The following is a 20,678-nucleotide window of genomic DNA, read 5'->3' as shown; positions in this document are numbered from 1 at the left end:
CGTTATTTCAGTTCTCTAAGGTATTCCTTGTGGCAGTAGTACTGGGAAGATTAAAGGAGAAGGAATGCAAAAGACCTGCAAAATTTCTGGCACAGAGTAGGTTAAAAAAATGTTGTTTCCATTCTCTTTGATTGCTTCTCAGGATAGAAATTATTGGGGCAGTTCCTCATACAATGTTCGTGGTATCTGGATCCCAATTTCAACTTTTCCAAATGTCTCCATTGTGATGCAGCTTCCGGACTTTCCAAGTGGAGGCCCTTGTGACCCACCATGGTGTATGGGTGTTTCTTCGGACAGCACACCTGAAATATTTTCATTTTTTTCTTGTTTCTTTTTTTCCCCTGTTCTTTGTTTCTCATTTTCTCTCTCATGGGTTTTCTTCATGAGAACAAGCCTCCATTTCATAACTTCTCATTCTATTTTCTGGGCACAATGAAGAAACCCCTGGTGTCTCAGCTCCTGATTCTGGTAATTTCTTCAACATCAGCCTTCCCGGATAGAGGCTGCTCTTTCCATCTAAATGCACCACACTCTCATGGATGTGGCCCTGGTACCACCAAGTTTTCTCTTTGAATGACACTTGGTAGATGCCTTACTTTGTAGGCATCTTATCTAGAGAGGTGAATAAAAGACGCTTCCTTGTTCTGGGGACCAGTGATGTCTCCATTGAACTATAAGGGAATGGAACTTGGGATAAGCAGGAGGATATCAACAAGGTAAGAAACCAGGTGCCCCTAGAGTGTGAACCAAGGGAAGAAAATCTGTGCGGGGCACAAATGAAACAAAGATGGAGCCTTCAGATGCCTCTGTCTCTAAATCTCTGCCAGAGATGCAGGAGTTTGTCAAGCCTCACGTATTCTATCATAAAAGGTAGATGACAATGTCTGCCACAACACTGAAAATTTAAATTCTGGATTTCATTTTAAACGTTAGAGTTAGAGATACAGCCTTGCTCATGATCAACTTATCCTCTACTTTGTCACCTACCTGGTCGGTAGACTTTGTGCGGTCATCTCCAGCTTTCACCTAGAAGACACGTGCTGAGCAAACAAAACATTGAAATTATTTCTTATACCAGTCAGTCTGTTTCTATTATTGTCACTCTTACAAAGTAGAGAGAGGGAACATACACATTTAATAAATAGAAAATATTTATTATACAGCAGTATCAAGATATTTGACAACAGACAGTAACAAGCCAAAGGAAAACACTTTTACGAGAGCTATACAATTTGTATAAGCACATACATTAAGGTGGAAAGTTTCTGTCCTTTTCTTGTAGGGTATGTATGTGTACATTTCCAATTTTGAACAATGATAATTTAAGAGCTAGTACTCTACTGTATTCAGGAAAACTTTTAATCATGATAATAGTAGGCATTCAGAGTAATAATGTGACTGGCGTTGAATGTGTTCACCAAATGTCTCAGACTAAAACCTCAGGACAAACTGACATAGTATTTGAATAGTAGAAGCAGTTTTCCTGATCTAGTCTTACTTTAAAAGTATCTGAATGCACAAGTCCTGATCTTAAGAACATATGTCAGTGGCATTAAGATAAAAAACCTGTTTCACTAATAATAGATAGTATACTTTCCCTTGCTAGTTTGCCAATTAGTAGACCATATATTAAACATTGGAACCATCCATTTTCCTCATTCTGCTTCATGACAGTGAAAATATGGAACTGAAATCCATGTTTCAGTCATGAGGTCTTTCTACCAAAGGTGTAATAAAGTAATTTTTTAAAAGGAAAGGCAGTCTATTCTTGATATAAAACTGACTAAACTTGGCAGTAGAATATGGGAAGACATAAGAAATATGAGCCTCAAACATTGGAGTGGATGTTAAATTCTGAACAAATGATGCAGTGAGTATTTAAAGAGTCTAAGATACATTTTGGCTGAGAAATCAGCAGCTTCAACATGAAGGAAGCATATTAAACACGACTGAACATAAAGCATAAACAAAGATACTTAAGGGGATAAGATTCATTCCCAAGTAATACAAGAAATCAAAACAGCAAGAAAAATCTCTTTTATTGGGGAGAAAAAGGGGGAGCAAAAACGAAACAACTGGATTACATGTATGTGGATAGTATACACCGCAAATAACAAAAATAAAAAGACAAGTTATGAGTGAAAATATAGGAATAAAAGAACGTGGAAATAAAAATTAAAAGAGATCAAAAAGCGATGAATAAATAATTTGGGAAATCATGACCAGACTTAGAAGTTAGTATATGCTTTAAGCACATAAAGCTTAAGAAGCTGTGGAAAATTAAGAAAACAAACAAACCCTAAAGAAACCTGAAATAATGTAAATACTGCCATTTCAATCTTATGTTTTAATAATGATGTGTGCAAGTTTATAAAACGTACCTTTTTATTGTTACCCACAGTTTCTGCGAACTTTTAGTATAACAAATTTTCAAACCTCTTCATTAATAACATATTTCCACATCATAAAATATCTGAAAAATAAGTTCCCTCTTAGAAGAAGAGGGACCATCTGAGCAGCATATGAAAAACATTGGACCAAAGCAGTCAAACCTTCAAAGAGCTCCTGTAAATACCGACGGCAATGGTATATAAAATGTTATTTGGAACATAAATATATCTACACTATATCGGAAGACAATCTTCTCGTTGCAGTTAGATTGACATTACTTTGCACAAATTTCATCATCACAGGTATATAAGGACACAAGAACACATTCACTTGCTAGTTACAGGGACTTCAGTGACAATTAGAAAGAATTATTTGTCATTTAAACCAATAATAGTTGCTATGAGTACACCATGGAGTTCAAAGATGGATTTGTTTCTGTAGCACATAGAAACAATGGCACCAAATACACATACTGCATCTTAGAAGTTCAACTGGTAAGTATTATTTGCTACAGTAAATGGAAGGTAACAATTTTGCCACATGGTTTGTTCTCTTTAATGTAAGGGCAAAGGAGAGCCCCCCTTGGCACACAAGTAAATCCACAAAAAGTCTTCTGCCACTCTCAAAACAATCTCTTGTCTGGACTTCTGAAATCACCAGTAAGCGAGCATCAGATATGGGAAGCTGATTTTTGCTGACTGATTTTGTTCAAAGCCCCAAGCTTATGCACTCTCTTGCTTCTCATTCCGCCCTCCCTTAGCACTCCTGATGAAATGTTTTTTGGTGATAATTTTGCTCTTATTCCTATTTTCTAAATAGAGGGAAATCACAAAGCAGCAAGGTATCCACACACCTTTCTCCAAGTGTGACAGCAAGGCTGGCACTGGATGGGGTGCAGTCGGCGAGCAGAGGCCCCTTTTGGGGCCAGTTCCCGAGTGTCCCGAAGACCAGGCGTCTGTGGGCCCAGTAGGGAGAAGGGCTTGAGAGAAATGAGCTGCTGTCCATCACTGTTCTCCGGGCGGTTCCACGCCTGCCCCTCCTTCACCCACCTGCTCTGTCTGACTCCACCATGCTCGCTGGGATACCATGACAACGAGCTAATGATTCAACTGGGCGGTCCTCCCGGGCTGTCCCCTTCCACACGGGCCAAGGGTGTGGGCATGTATATCTATGCACAATGGTCCGAAGAGATTATGTTGGTTGATTTTGCGATTAAAGTTACATACTATATGGGATTGTGCTTTGTCAGAATTCCCTTTCTTCCCAGAGAAGGCTTTTGAGTAATTCAAGAATCAGAATCTTCGCCTGGATCGCTTTTTGCTGGCAGAGTCCCGTGTCTCTCGCGCTGGCCTTGCTAAGACGGCAGCCGCGATCTCTTCCCTGCCCCCGACTTCACCTCCAGCCTCCGCATCTTCCCCAGCCTTCTGCAAGTCTCCGGAGGTGCTGGTGCCCCCTGACCCCTCCTGCTTTCCCCTGTGGACACCCCCTCCCTACAGGGTGGAAGAGCTTTGCTTATAGTCCCTCAGGATGACAGAGGCGTAGGTCGCGTTGGGAGGGGTGCAGAGCACCGACTCGGACACGGGGGAGCTGGGCGCCGAGCTGCCCGAGGCCGCCGAGTCGCGGAAGGGGGAAGGAGGCGTCAGGGCCGGCGAGTCCTCCGGAGTTGGTTTGCTGGCCGCCCGCAGCTCCTCTCCCTCCTCCCCCAGGTCGTCTTCCTCCGTGTTCCCTTCCCGCTCGTACAAGTACTCCTGCAGGAGCCTGAACCTCTCGCTGTCGTCCTCGTCGTCGTCGTCGGCCGACGGGGAGACGGGCTCCTCCCCGAAGGTGCTCAGCTGCAGCGGCAGCATCTGCAGGTGCTGCGGCGGCGCCGGGGGCGGGAAGAGGGGCCGCACCCCGTTCCCCGGAGCCCCGGGGACTGCGAGCACCGAGTTGAAATCCGGGATCCCGGTGCTGAAATTGTTGACCACTCCCTGCAGCTGGTCCAAGAGGGATTTCTGCGCTGGCGGCGGCGGCGGCGGCGGCTGCTGGAGGGGAGGGGGCAAGCCCCTGGGGACGGCCGGGTCGGCCAGGAAGAGGGGGGTCTCCTCTGCGGTCAGGCGGGGCGGCAGAGGCGGGGTGCTCACCACCGCGGTCGGCACGCGTCGGTGCACCACCATAGAAGGACTGCTGGGCGGGCTGAAGCCGATCGGCCGGGCACCCTCCTCCTCCACGCTGTAAAGGGTCTTGGTGCTGGTATCGGAAAAGGTCAGGCTCTTGCCGGAGCCTTGGTAACTTTTAGTGAGGGGTTTGATGACGGCTGTTTGGTTGCAGGCCGTCTCGTTGGTCTTCACGTGCACAGAGAGGCGGTGCCACATGTGCTGTCCCTTGGGCACCTGTCTTCCACCTGGTTCAGACCATGACACAGACTTGCCATTAAAACTATGAATAAAATAGAGATGGGTTTATTTGCAGATATATCATGCACACAGGGTGACATACATATAAAACATTTGTTAGCCCAGCTCAAAGCAATCAGACTCCCCCCTCGACGGTATGTATGCTTGTCCTCCACACCCCTACCCTCTCCTTATTATACATCCAACACCGAAATCTGCAGTGACCACAGGTTGCCTCTGAAGCAACCTGGGATTCCATCCACCTCAAGACGAGGTAGGACATTATGACCTTGAGAAAAGTTGTAGGGGAGAAGAGCCAGCTTGTTGTAGAAGCAGCTTTTTTCATTTAGGTCTATGATTTCACAGCTGTTACACACACACCCACACACATACACACACACTCTAAGGCAATGATAAAACTGTTGCTCAGTACAAGCCTTTGAAAGATTCCAAAATTGATGGAGGAAACAAATTAAAAGTAAAATCTTAGTTACACATGGACAACAGAGCATAATGACCATAGCTATTGCCTCCCTTTCTTAGTCCCTGGAACAAATTAAAACACATGGATAAGGCTACTCTCATTGTCCTGTGAAGTTATAAAATACGTCCTCTCAGTTGCCCATTCTGATATGCAGGTATTTCCTGTGTTAACAGGGGTGGCATGATTATGCACATGGCATCTGTACAGAAGAGAAGAAAAGGAGATGACAGAAAAACCCAGATCCATGCTTCACTTAAGAGTTTCCTAACTTTCAGCTTTCTTTTTATTTCAAAGTATTATTCCTGACACAGACAGTGGATCACAATTCACATAGCAGCTAGTTTGGGATTTTCACACTGGCAGCATTTAATGAGGTGTGTTTGAAAGAGACAGAACTGGAAGGCCCAGAAAAATACACATACCCATATCCTGCTTTAGTCTTCTCGCATAGTTTGTTGCAAATGTGACAAAATTAAGATTCAGACAAAGCAGAAGTTACTGAGACCAGACTTCTCTGGGGCCTTTTCCTCATCGAGCATTGGTGAAGAAAAGTCTTAGGGCACCAGCAATCCTCCACACTTACCAATTTTCATTTTCATGGGATCCCCATAAAACCAACCAAATAGAATATATCTCTGAAGGAAAAAACAATGAGATGTACTGGGTGCATATACTACAAATTCTATTCTGTCTGTTCTAATAATTCTGGTCTTACTTTCGGACTCAGTTTATTTTCTGTATAATTTTTAGCAGATGGTGGTACCTTAACATAGCATACTATTAATAACAATAGTGTTAATACTTAAATAGGGAAATCGTTTTTTTCTTCTTTTATATTTTTTCAGGAGTTTGTTTTTTCTTTGTGTCCATGAAAACAACAGAGAAAGTAGCACAATGACACATTTTTGACATTAAAAGGAAGAGGGAAAATGAGTATTTGTTTCTTAGGTGGATATGTGAAATAGACTATTTCATATCAGATTCTTTTGTTTGGAAAAACGTAGGAAATGATCAATAGCTAGCATAATGGTTTATTTAGTCATTTTGAAAATACAAGAATGACTACTTCAAAAATTATATGTGAGTTCCACATTTATGATGAAGGTAGTGTTTTGACATTTAAAATTTTATAATCCTGAAAGTGAAGTGAGTCAAATAAATACAGATTTGTGTTGAAAGTCTGATATCAATTATAGAAAAGTCTGGATATAAAAGTTTTAAAATAGATATAACAGGTAAAATTTTCTCATTATTTGGGAAGAAGGCAGTTCCTCCATATATCTGATAATCTATGCTGTATTTTTAATAGTCCAAGAAAAATCTCATCTCCAAAATACTATATCAAAATTAATATTTCACTCAAACGTATGCTTAATATAATCTCTAAGAATGTATATCTGCTTCTAAATGTGAAATTACTGACTTATCAACCTCTACACTCTCTTGTTAGAATAGCTGACTCTCTCCTGAGGCGAGCAAACTAAAGAATGAGCCGGTGGTGTTCTGGCAAGAGCGTCAACCAGCCAAAGGCAAGACCAGAACCCACAGCTCCTCTTCTGAGTTTGAAATTCTAGGCAAGCTCACCTCCCACTTTCACCTTTCTCAGTTTCCTCCATCTCTCACTCTACTCAAACTTTTTCTCTCCTTATGCATTTAATATGCCTCTTCCAGAAAGTATAAGGCTGTCCAGTTGCCTCTCGCCTCTATAAATATGCTTTAGTGTAATTTCCAACCGCAATGCTTTGCATTCCTTTCAATTGCAATGGAAACACTTTTTCCTTCTCCAGATGCTTGCCTCTCCATGCTCATTAAGAAAATCACTAAACTAAAAGGCTGCTTGTGTCATTTAGGGGTGTGTGTGTGTGTTTTAAAAACCAATTCCCTTGAGAGCTAGTCTGCCCTAATTCAATCAGTAGGCTTAGATATCCAAATGAAACATTGCCCAGTCTCCATATATGCCAGCAAAAAAGGTAACCTTGTATTGCTGGGACTTAGTTCACTCTCTGGCTCCCTCACATGGGTAGTTTTCCACCTTGTCCAGGGGTCCTATATGAGCCTCTTTTTCAATCATGTAAAAGGCATTATTAATCATCTTGCAGACAGATATGATCACAATTTAGTTCTATTTAATCCAATAGCAATTTTATTCTTGTGATGGAAGATTTTCACCCGGGCTGTCAAAATTAGCAGCTTTCATTCCCCTCAGAGTCTTGCTCTAGATTTTCTGTAAAGTGCTGTTTAATTAGGAAACAGTTATAATGCCCTAGGGAATTTATCAGATTAAGAAAATTAGATTAACCTTTTTTTTTTCAAGGACAAAATAAATTGCTTCCTAAAAACCAGAGTGGAGGAAAAGGCACTATCTCATAGAAACTGCATCACAGGGTATAAACTTTGGTCTTTCTAGATTAGTTATTTTTAACCTATGGTTCACAGACAGCTTGAATGGTCCATGAATCTACATGTATATTAGAGCATTGTTTTTAGGCTGAATCAATATTATGTTTTTGCAGATTATGGGCTGCTATTTTTAAATGCAAAATGCTGTTATGATAAATGGTACTTCTAGATACAAGTGTAACTTAGTTCTGAGAAGCCTTTTTTCATGTTTTGTGTTCAAGTGGCCACTAATAAAGGTACAATTACTGTCACAGATTCAGGTGAAGGTTTAATAACCATTTTCGTGTGAAAGTGATTATCCTATTTGAAAAGGTGGAGAACCCATTGCTGTGATATTAAGAAGAGAAAAATTTATAAAATATGGGGCAGCAAAAAGGAATAAATGTGTTATAAAGATGCAATATTATTATGAAATAAGACTTTTATTGAAACCCGGATAACTTTAATACATTGTGTTCCAGCCATCAGCTTCTTCATTCTATTATTTAATTTTACTTGGTTCCCTAATCTTAGGAAAAGCAACCTGGTTTAGAAACACCACAGAATTGTCACAAAGCACCCGACCTTTCTTGCTCTGATTTCAAAAGACAGACATCAGACTGAACAATCTTATATTTGAAGATCAAATGCAGGAGTGTTTGGAGTAAATACCTCGAGTGGCTAAATATATTTGCTGATATTGCAGTGATTGGAGGAAATCACTGTGAGGCCTAGGAGGGGCTAGAGACATGGAGGATGATGCCCGCTGAGAGTCCTGTAGAGCTAAGTGGGGGGAGGGCGGCGGCTCCAGCTCCAGCTCCAGCAGGCTTGGGATCTTGCTTTGGTTTTTCTTTCCTTAGATAAGTATCACAATCCCCCCAAACAGAAAACCCAATATTTACAGCACTTTAGAGAAGAGTTGGAAGTGGGTGGTGTAAACAGATTAGTGTATCTTTTTTTTTTTTCAGATTAGTTTACCTTTGGCATTCAGAGTGATCCTGTCTGTTTTATTTGTTTCGGTAAGTCCTAGTTACATCTGCAGAGTACACTGCTGTCTGCTCCAGAGATGTCTAAAATGGGAATAACAGTGGGTGGATGTTTGAGATCAGGAGGGACGCATCCTGCACAAGCTGCCTGAGGGGGAAGCTTGCACAACACCGGTCTCCATTATGTCCAATGCAAGTCTTTGCCACTAGGCTTAATAGCTGCACAACAGACGTGAGGATGGCATCCAGAGAGCCCAGACAAGGCAAGACCTTCCCAAGAGGAGGGCAGTCTCACTCCTTGGAATCTGAGGAGGGTAGCATTTGTTTTCTTTGAAAATGAAAATAGAAACAGGAAATGCCATTGGGTCACAGCGTGGAGAGAATGGCTCACCAAGTAAACAAGCTATAGCCACAGGCTTGCAGACAGTTCGGCTGTGGCCCTGCAGCTACGACTGGGACATCTGGCCTTTCAAGGAGGAGGCGGTGTTGCCCTGAGACACTTCAGCTGGAATGCCAGAGCTGCCCTGTTCCGGTATCTCACCTCCACCTGTTTCAGCAAGCTGGTACCAGAATGCAGTTTGAACAGTGATTCTTGTAGCACATCAGGCATAGGACTATTTGAAACCATTTGAGTCAGACCCCTGGCAACCCCAAGTTAGTCTTCAACACAAAGAACTCCCACTGACTCCAGTTTCCCTTCTTGAAAGCCTTCCAGAAAAATATGCATATTTAGTCTATATTCTGTGTATATATATCTCTATATATATATTCAGTATATATATATCTATATATCTTTGGAAGCTTATCTGAACATATTTAAAATTTCTCACCTTATTGAATCACCACGTCTTATAAGGTAGAGAATCTCTGAATGTGTTGGTGAAGACAAACGCTTTTCTATATCATGAGAACATGGTAGTTTCTGATGATATTAAATCTTAAATGGCATTGTGAATTTTATCCCTCTCCTCTTTGATTCTAACCTCATCATAAGCTAATCAGAAAACCATTTGGCTTGCTGAAATATACAATATCACAAAGTCTAAATATACAGTCCTCCTTTTAGAATCTTTAGATCAATCACATTGAATATCCTAAAGTTATATGATTCAGGATAAAAGACAACATAAAGAAAATCAGTTTGCCTTTATTGAGCCTTGTGCTTTCTCCAATGAATTAATAAAGAAAAAGACATCCACAAATGAAATTACCTCATCAATAAAGTATGTAAGAGCCCATAAACTGTGTCCGGGTGTAGGGTCTACTGTCTTGAGAAAATTGACAAATCTATTTCAAACTAAAGAGTAGAATTCTGATGGTTACTAAACTTTTTCTAAGTATATTTTGAATGGCCTTCGGCTCAACCTAATGATGATTGCTGGCTGAGGAAAGAAATTCTGGTGCCAAAGTTTATTTATGACATCATGTTGGTACAGCAGCATTGTTTTAGCAGAGGTATACCAGGTGTAATTATATTCCTCCAGGAGGTATAGATGAACCTAATTATGTTCCTTTTGAAGAAAGTTCAGGTCAAGCATTATCATTTTTTTCTATGCTCCATGCTTCCAGACCTATAATTTTTTTTTTTTTTTTTTTTTTTTTGCGGTACGCGGGCCTCTCACTGTTGTGGCTTCTCCCGTTGCAGAGCACAGGCTCCAGACGCGCAGGCTCAGCGGCCATGGCTCACGGGCCCAGCCGCTCCGCGGCACGTGGGATCCTCCTGTGCCAGGGCATGAACCCCCGTCCCCTGCATCAGCAGGCGGACTCTCAACCACTGCGCCACCAGGGAAGCCCCCAGACCTATAATTTTCATAGCAAGTCTTTGGATGCTCTTCAGCAATACTTGAGTCCTCACATTTTCCCTGGAAATACAGGGCAGTTGCATTGCCCTGCAGGGATTACTCCTCAGAGGCAGGAGAGATCTAGGCAGACCATAATGATCCAGTAGGCAGCTTTATTTCTATCACTAGTCCCTTTGCCTTGCTTGTTCACAAAAGCTGTGGAAACCGAAGGTCACAAAAAGAACATATCTTTTTTTTTTCCCCCACGGGAACAACCAAGGCTACAAATAGTCAGTCTCAGTCTATGGTGCACAGCTTGGAAGCTACCAATCTTCTCCTGATCCTTTACTATCTCCAGAAAGCTTGAGTAGATCTTATTTCAAAAGTTCTTTACAACCAACCTGTTAGCTTTGCTGACTGTTGCATTATTTTTTGTCACCTACCAATGATGGACCCACATTCAGCCTTTGTTTTTGCTTTTAGGCACTCACCTTTAAGTCATGAAATGTTAAGTGACTCTCTTCTCTCTCTGGCCCTGCTGTCATGACACGACAAGCACATCTACTAGTCCCATCAATCCCTTTTGACAGGCAGCCAGCAGCTGTCATAATCAGGATGTCCTTCCTGTGTTCTTGGTCAGACTCAACCCTTGGTGCAAGAAACACTCAATGCTTTTTGACTCAGGAGAATTACAGAGAATGCATCCAAGCAGACTAGAGTGGCTCTGATCTAGATGTGCAGAGTCCTCCCAGCCACCACTTATTTTTCCCTCCAAGAGTCAGTACGATTTGACTGAGACCACACACTTTCTATTGGGGCCTTTCCAGGGAATGTCAGAACACGACTTCCCAATGCACTCCACTGAGTGAAGAGAAGAGATGCTAGGGCCCCATTCACCAGGCTCCACAGCCAGGTTCAGTAGCAAACATTTGAACAAATTGGGCTCTTCTCATCTGAAGAGCTATTCAAGCCACAGACACCTCATCAGTGAGCTCCCTCCTGCTGCAGGAATGTGTACCTTTGACTCTCCCAGGAGTTTGAAGGGCTGTAAAGGAACAGCTGAAAATGACCACAGACTCCGTGCACAACGAATTGAACATGGTCTATGTTCTTTTGTTGACTTAAAGAGACACTGTCAAGATCTAAAGGTCAAAAATTGGACCAAACATGCACCGGTTTTATCAGATGGAGAAAATCTGATAAAAGCTCTGAAGTTCTGGGAAAATAGCTACTTTCCTTTTTGTTTGTTTGTTTGTTTGTTTTTGCAAAACTCACTTTTTGTGGGACTCACAGAACTTTTGCTTTGTGCTCCCCGGGGCATAGGAGGCACCCAGCAAAGGCTGGTGTCCACCTCGGCAAACTGACATTATGGAATCCTTCCATAAGTTCAAATCATGGCTTTTACCTTAATGCAGACAGGATCATATCAAATATTCGTGTAGCAGCAAAAAAAAAAAAAAAGGCAAAGAAAGAAAACAAAAGAAAGAGCTCTGTTTGCCAAGGAGAAGCTAACAAATTTGTGAAGGGGGAAAATTCACTTTCAAGTTTGTGAGTGGGAGTCACAAACAAAAGCGAATCTCTAGAATGGGAAAAAAATGTTGCCTCTTGCATCAAAACATAAAAGCAAAAAGACTAACAGCTTGACAGTGTCCTTTTAAGAACAATGGACGATCAAATTAAGGCAGTCGTGCAAACCATGGCACGTAAATGGTTCCTCGTTCTTGATGGCATGCACCACATCTGTTTCCAGGTTAGAAAGTAGGAAAACCCAGGAGAGAGAAAGCAAGGGGCAAACCACTATTTTTTCCATGCAGCTTCTCTTACACATTCACTGCAGTGTGTGGGTTTTCAAAGCTGCACATGTGCCGACGGACACTGTCTGGTGGGCGAGAATTCTGGCTGCCTCTTCCTGAAGATGGAAAAGAAAAAGATACCCAGTGAGTGAGCGGTTATACATGTAACTAGAGATGGCGACCACACCACTTGGGCAGTGCCAGGGCTGGGGTAGGGCCTAGCTTGGCTCCTGAGCCTTTCTCCAAGTAACCTGCACCTGCACATCCTGGATCTTCCTTGTGTTGCCCAGCTGTTTCTTACTGCCAGGCCCAATTCTGAAAGTCACATCAGTGGAGTGCATTCTTTCTTTTACCTTGTGGGACTGTCTCTTCCCAAGTGGCAGATGCTTTTTCAGCTGTGTGTATGTGTCTATCCCAAATTGGCCTTCTTCCCTCCACTCTTGACACTCTCCTTTATTCTTGGAGGCAGCGGACTCCACCTAAATCTTCCCACCCACCATCCCTCTTAAGGGATGCTCATGGGTTTATGTCTTACACTGTGACTTGTAGTGCTAATTTTACTCTATATTATGTTATCATAAAAGCAGTGCTGTCACTTAGCATAAAGTCACATGTATCTCTTGGCCCTCATAAGATGGAATGTATGTTGTGGTGGAAAGAAGGGAAGTGGCAAGAGATTGGGCAAGCCTCCCACCAGGGGAGAACGTCATCTCATTCCCTGGTTGGATGTCTCCTTGTACAGCACAGAGTGTGTGTGTGGTAAGGGGAGAAGAGCCCTGACTTGACATGACCAGGATGATGGGGCAGCCATGTGCAGGTGGCCATGTGCAGGTAGCCTTTCCAGCATTTGTTGGAGTGAGGATATGTGGGTTTCACACAAGTTAAGGACACATGAGTTTCCCACTTTATTAGGTGGTGGGATAAAGTCATCTTAGTGACACTCCACATAAGAGGGCAGCCAATCATAGAAGAGAATTTGAGGAACAAGATGCTAAAGATGAACCGTCAGCAGGTGCTATGAGTGGTGTGGATAAGGTCACAATGAAGCCCCTATAGGGCTTTCTAGAAACTCACAAATGTTCTGTCAATCATCCTTGGGCCACCTACCCCAAGATCCTGGTGACAATTATCCAGTGTTAATCAGAAGAGGACCACAACAGCTCCAGGCAAGTCAAAGACCTTTGTCAACTCTCCTATCTCTTTTTCCCATCAAAGCAAGCAGAAAAAGGGAAATTCAGAAGAGGGAAGAGGCAGAGATATTTCAGGAGCAGACCACGTCCCTTCCTAGTCCAAGTCTTTCAGGTTGAAGCCTGACATTGTTCTGGGAAGGAGAGATGTGAGTTTGAGGTTTGAAACAAGAATACAGTGGAATATCTTTTTAATACCTGAAAGCAAGGAATCTAGTATGAATGCAGAAGGTGAGAAAAAAGATTTTTCATAGCACAGTTGAAGGTGAAGGAGAAAAAATAAAATCGATCAATATGTATGTTTCCATCAAGTTTGGACCATTCAATAAGCCATTTGAAAGTACATGATCTACCCAGAACAATCTGAAGTCCTCATCCAGAGTTAAGAACTTGAAACACCTTGTTATAATTTTATTACCACTACAATAATCAATTTACTTAAGAAAATTAGACAAAGAGATAATGTTTGTTACTGAATGAGGCAAAGCAATATGACATTTAATATGCCCACCTGAAATTACAAAGATCATGAAAACAACATTAGTAGTAGATGCCCAGGAATAAAAATATGATGTTTGAATATATAATGAAGTTACTGGTAGAAAAGGGCATTTCACCTGTAAACTAATGTTAAAGCAACTTCATTTCTCATGAAAGAAGGCACAAAATACACTCAAAGCATTTGGCTTTGCCTTGCTAAACTGCCTGCATCCCCTTGAATCCTCCAATTAATTCTCCTTTAGATAATGTCTGTATGTGGCCTGGTCCAGTGGTGCTGGGAAGCCAAGACCCTGGCAGGGCTGGCTTCCTGTCCCCGTGACCAATACAGACACATGGTGGGTCCCTTATCAGAAGGGCCCTGTATTCAGGGTTTAGTGCTCTGTGGTCATCCTTTTGATACTTGTAATCATTTTATCACTTAATTTGTGTTTTGTAAGTGATGTTCCATGTGGAAACGGAGCATGCACTGGGGGTTTAGAGCCTCACCTCAAGCATGATACTGCCTCTCTGGACAGGTTTTCAGTTTCTTGTTCCTTGCACCCCCCCCCACCCCCCCTTGGGGGCCAGAGCCCATCCAGCCTCCCACTGCCCACCCCTGACCAATGATCACTGCCACCCTCCTCCCCTGCCAGGGAACTGTGGGAACGGGTGTGGGAAGATCAGATCAGGATCAGGTGTACATGCCCAATAACATCTCAAGGCAGCTGATGGCCGTGGCCAACTCCTCCTTGAACTGGCAGGTCCACTGTGCATTTGGTGAGGAACATGGCAGGGGCGAGCCTCTCGCTCATCCTCCATGTGTGTACCTTGCCAGCCCCTGTACTGTTGTTGGGATACCCTTGAGGGTTGCCGGTCTACCATGGGCTGGGGCAGGAGGCACCTGGAAAGGGGAGATGCCTGGTTCAGTTTCTCCGTGGCATCTACCCAGTGACTGGCTGGAGGGGAACCTGGCAGCCTGAGCATGTGTGCGGAGTCACTGAGTGGCTAGCTGCTGCGCCTGGCAGGGTCCGTGCTCGCTCATCAAATATGCCCCGCAAGGGAGTACAGCGTTCCATGGCAAATAAGAAACCAAAATGACAGGTCTACAGAGAGACGGTAGAAGAAAGGAGAGGGCTTTATATTTTAGTGCCTTTAACATTTTTCCCTCTATGTTTTCAACCAGGGGCTACGGGTTTTCATTTTGCACTGGGCCGTGCAATTGATACAGCTGGTCCTGTCTGCTGGAATGTACAGATGATGGATGATAAAAACCATGGGGAAACGTCTTGACAGCTTAGAGACTTGTTCTGCTGACATTAGCATAGGTGCACACAGTGTGGCATGAGGGACAGCTCAGCACTTGTGTCTCCTGGGGACTGGGGCAGGAAGCTCTGTGGTCTCTGTAGCTGACTTGGAAGTATCTTGCAGTTATGGACAGTTCTGTGGTTGCTTTGGGGGTTTCAACCATATTGACAGCCAAATTTCACATAGTAACTCCAAGCAATCCCAAAGCCACCTTTAACTATTGATTGAAATAGTTGAAAAAATTACAGTATCTCCTTCATGGTTCCATTTCTTTAGTCTCTGACTTTGGGTTGAAGTGAAATGCAAATGACCTATGCATACAGATCTTACTTTTATGAAAGAAGAGGATTATTAAAGGTTACAGGTCAAGACCTGAAAAATCTGATTCCAGAGTGGCCATTTTATCAACTGCATTAAATCTGAGAGAAGGAGCTGGACTTTGGGGTATTTTTAACAACCGTAGAACCATATATTCAACCAACCCCAGAGTCCGCAAGCCAGAGTAAAAGCTTGGAGGGAAAATGCAGCATATGTGGGCTTGTCAAATATAAGTCCCAAATCTGTGCTGAATCTTTTGGCAGAAACTGTGGATTTAATGAAACCCCAGAAGTTTAGTTAGAAAGATTCATCTTCAATTTCTTCTGAAAATGCAAAGCTTTTTTTTTCTTTTCTTTCTTCTCTTTCCCCCTTCCTTCCTTCCTTCTTTCCTTCCTTTTTCCTCCCTCCCTCCCTTCTTTACTCCCTCCCTCCCTCTCTCTCTCTGTCCCTTCCTTCCTTCCTTTCTTTCCCTCTCTTCCTTCCTTCCTTCCTTCCTTCCTTTCCCTCTCTTTCTTTCTCTTTCTTTCCTTCTTCCTTCCTTCCTTCCTTCCTTCCTTCCTTCCTTCCCTTCCTTCCCTTCCTTCCCTTCCTTCCCTTCCTTCCTTCCTTCCTTCCTTCCTTCCTTCCTTCCTTCCTTCCTCCCTCCCTCCCTCCCTCCCTCCCTCCCTCCCTCCCTCCCTCCCTTCCTTCCTTCCTTCCTTCCTTCCTTCCTTCCTTCCTTCCTTCCCCTTCTTGGTGTATCTATTCCCATTGTCCAAATAACCTTTCTTTGTATAAGAGACTTTCTGCTTTACAGCTAGTCACCCCTACATTGGCATCTATGCTAAGAATGATTCTTTATGTGAACTTGAGAAGTTGTTACAGACGAGTTTTACTCCTTATAGTGTAGCAATAAGCTCACAGGACAAGGATTCAGGAGACCAGCTACTCTCCAACTGAGTATTTGCCTCTTTCAGACTCAGTTTTTCATCCATAAAGAAGGACTGATGAAATAGTACATGTAAAAATGCTTCCAAATAGCAAAATGCTATCCCAGCTTGAGACAACTCTATTGGAGGAGCAAAGGCACAGACAAAAGACTGATGTTTTAAATCTCAGTGTGTATTTAGGTTAGACTAATTCATAGTACCTCCAACTTCACTTCATTTTACTTATGGATTTTAACCACTTCCTTATTCAAGAATTTCAATAACTTCTAGGAGAAAAATATTTTCTACTAGAAACTGAGAAAATAGTTTTCTAAGAAAACTAAGAAATTAGAAAATAGTTTTCTCTCTTGCAATTTTTTTTTTTTTTTTTTGCCAGCAACATTAGAGACATTGAGTGGATATGTCAGGAGCCGGTACGACTAGGTACAGTCAGGTTAGCCGTCTGTATCTGAAGTTGCGTGTCTATGACAGGTTTGGAGGTGAGACTTTTAGCAGAGATAAAATGGTCTATACAATTCCAGATCGTCACCATGGAAATAATGTGGCAGCTGTCCAAAGTAATCATAAAGATTGATGGCAACCACTCAAGACCATTTTAGCAGAAGATATCTATCTTTCCTGTTGTTATAAATAAATAGGATAATTTGTGCCTCTGATTGCTTTCCGAAGCAAAATGCATTCTTTCTATTATCTGAATTTAAATATTAATTTCTCAACATTCATTCATCAGAGTGGAAAATGGAGCTCTGACTGTATATATAGGCCTGCTGTAAATGGTAATTGTTCCACTCTTCCTTTTAATACATGCACATCTAACATAGTACAGTAAGGCTCTTTATATAAACACAATGCAGTATGAAATATTTCTCTATTTTAAAATCCTTAATTGTAAAGATTTCTAAGTGAGATGCTATAGAGAACAATTTAATAAAATTCAATTCAATTACCATCACAGATTTGTCAAATATTAACATTTTGTCTTATTAAGTTTCCTTTCCTTCAGAAAACATTAGGGATATGTTTGAAGCCCTCTGTATATTATTCTTAATACTAATCCTCTCCTTTTCAAGAGAAAATTTGGTATATATCATCAGTTGGCATATGCTAATACTTTTACATGTGTAGTCATATGTGTTAATAAATAATGTGGTAGTGTTTAGCATATTAGATTTCATATCCATAGCATCACACTATATTTCCATTCAGCAATTTGCCCTTTTGCATAGTATTATGTTAATAGATATAGCTCTAGTTCATTCACTTAAACTAAATTGAATAAATACCACACTATCAATAATATAATCAATTCTCCTACTGATGGCCATTTAGGTTGTTTCCTACATACTGCTATTTTAAGCAATACTGCAATAAACATGCTTGGTTATATCTCTTTGCACACATATGAGACAGCTTTTCTATGGGGTGGACCAAGAAGCAGAATTGATGGATTGTGGTGAAGGCACATTTGTCTTTCTTATGTATTGCCAAATTGCTCTACAAAATGCTTGCAGAATTTACACTGGTATGTGAGAATTCCTACTATTCTTTCCAATTCAGTTCATTTTTCAGACATCTTTAAAACTGAGTATTAGGAAAATTATTTTAAATATATAAGCATGGAAACAATGCTAAAAATGAACCCCCATATCCCTATTACCAGCTTCAATAATAATCAATATATTTGTGAATCTTATTTCATCTATACCTGCCATTTATTTATTTTAAAACATTATGTCATTCCATCCATAAAGAATTTAGTATATATTTCTACAATATAGGTACACATTTTTATAATAAAAGGAAAAAATATTGTCACACTTAAAATACATTAATAGTGATTCCTTAATATTTGATATTAAATATTTGATATTAAATAGATGATATTTGAATTTCCCTGATTGTCTCATGTATATTTATTTTACTCTTGATTTTCACATCATCCCAATAAGAGCTGCACATTGTATTTTGTTGATGAGTTTTGTAAGTCTTTTTTAATCTGTAGATGTTCCCTCCTCCTTTTTGCTTGCTATTTATTTGTTGAAGAAACATGCAGATTATAGATTTTACAGATTGAGTCCCTGTAGTGTCATTTAACATGTTTCTCTGTTACTTATGTTGCCTATGATTTGATAGTTAGATCTGAAGTCTTGATCAGCTTCATGATTAATTGTATGGGAAGAATAGTTTGTTGGAGGCAGAGTTTTCTTTCTGTTGTACCACACAGAGAAGCACATAAATTGTGTTTTCTATTAGTCATATTAAGATTGATCAGTGGGTTTAGATGTCAGCCTGATGTACACATTATAAAACTCCCCATCAATCTTTCATCTAATGGTTTTAGCAGTATTGATGACATTATATAGATCAATTATTTTATTACAAAACTAATAAGTGACGTTATTATCATTCTATCATCCCTTCTGTATTTGTCGACTAGATTTCTTTTTAAAAGAAGAACTTATTTTTATCAACTATTTAATTCCTCTGAGATAAAGTTCAAACAGAAAACACAAGCCCAATGGATGAGTCATTTCTTTGTCAATGCTCAGAATGATGATTCAGTTTTCTAACATCTAGCAACAGTGATCACTGTACCACCTGTGGGACTGTTTCTATTGTCTGTTTCCCTTGTTTTTTTTTTTTTTTTTTTTTTTTGTTATATGGTTCTAACTCTTCCATGCCTAAACACATTTTATATCAGATAAGACATTATAAATATATAAAATAAGATTCTGTAGAGGTTCTAGGTTATCTCTACCAGAGTTACTTCGCCACTTTTTCTGCTAAGTAGAATGGGAAAGATCAACTCAATCCAGTCAGAAACTGAGCTGAGCAAAGTTGTTTTGCAGTTTGTATAGGAGTCAGTCTACTGTAGGGAGAAGGGTATATCGCTTCAAGACTTTTAACAGAGCATCTGGCTGTGCACTAGTACAGCTCACTTGGTGGGTCTTTATCTCCTCAGCATTGAGAGACTGTGGGATATTCTGGCTGGCTTTTCGAAGATTTTTAGTTTAGATTTTTGGTCCCCCACCACACACAACTTCAGAATTAGGCACGTGTCTTAACAGGGAACCTGTATCAGGTGTTTGAGAACTTTGAGTCTCCAATCTTGTCAGTGCAGATTCAGGTGATTGCTAGAAGTGTTTTCTAGCCTGTCTCCTCAGCAATTGAAAGGCTCCATGAAAATGGACTCTCCATGTCAGAGGTGTTTGGCTTATCTTTTAACCTTTCTGATCCAGCCAACTGCAAACATCAGCAGATGGTTTTTTTGTTTGTTTGTTTGTTTTTTTGAGGTACGCAGGCCTCTCACTGTTGTGGCCTCTCCCGTTGCAGAGCGCAGGTTCCGGACGCGCAGGCTCAGCGGCCGTGGCTCACGGGCCCAGCTGCTCTGCGGCATGTGGGATCCTCCCGGACCGGGGCACGAGCCCGTGTCCCCTGCATCGGCAGGCGGACTCTCAACCACTGCGCCACCAGGGAAGCCCCTCAGCAGATGTTTTGAGGGAGAAGCTGGACATGTATTGAAGCCTCTCATGCCTTTTATTTTATCACTTCAGCCTCCAGTGACTACAAGATCTCTTCTGTCTTCTCTCCTCCCTCCACTAACACTCTGCTTGGGCCAAGTCTGGATACTCGTCCTTTTGCCAGAGCCTGGAGTTGGCAAATGCCTCCAGGGAAAAGCATCTGCAGATCATCTGCTCACTTCTCAGTTCTCCCATTTCTGATATTTTAGTTCTCACTAATCCCTGTCACTTCAGCAGCTCCCTGATGCTGAAAAAAAGATAGCTTTTGTCTTTCATACCTGTTTTCTAAACCTAAAGTATTCTTATTCTTCACAACATTCTGCACATACTTCCTTCAGGAATTCTAAAATGTTTATCAAGTTCTTGACCACACTGCAATGTACATTATATCTTTGCCTCTCTCCTGTGATCCTTTTCACTTCTTATTATATAAGTTAATTCTTATCTTCAACAGTAGGCAAGCCATAGTTTCTGGAGGGCAGGCTCCATGGACGATTTACCATTGCTTGCTAGTTTATCCCCCTTTTACCTACCCCAGTTCTGGGAAATAAAAGGAAACCATGTAATTTCTCATGCAAACTGATTACTTTTAAGAGTGAAGGAAGTGCTCTTAAAAATTATGTCATGACAAAAGCCATAAACTGGGACTTTCCTGGGCATACAAAGAGACATGTGGTCATCTATTTACAGTAAATGTTGAACGAGTGATTGAATAAACAAAACAGAATGAAGAAATATTCCTAATATGA

The 20,678-nt window shown here is 41.4% G+C and overlaps 1 protein-coding gene across 2 annotated transcripts in view; it reads right to left on the bottom strand.

Annotated features, from left to right (window-relative positions):
* Window positions 1-3,881: 3,881 nt before the first annotated feature.
* Window positions 3,882-20,678, bottom strand: part of GRM1 (glutamate metabotropic receptor 1) — a gene marked incomplete at its 3' end in the record, with an annotated part of 396,780 nt that continues 379,983 nt past the window's right edge. For both annotated transcript variants that reach the window (XM_079939225.1, XM_079939226.1), the window contains one exon: window positions 3,882-4,809. In XM_079939225.1, coding sequence (XP_079795351.1) covers window positions 3,882-4,809 — 928 coding nt within the window. The remainder of the gene's footprint in view (window positions 4,810-20,678) is intronic.

The sequence above is a fragment of the Stenella coeruleoalba genome (assembly GCF_951394435.1).
Source record: "Stenella coeruleoalba genome assembly, chromosome: 12".
Taxonomy (NCBI): Eukaryota; Metazoa; Chordata; class Mammalia; order Artiodactyla; family Delphinidae; genus Stenella; species Stenella coeruleoalba.
This window is presented reverse-complemented; position numbering and strand designations above follow the sequence as displayed.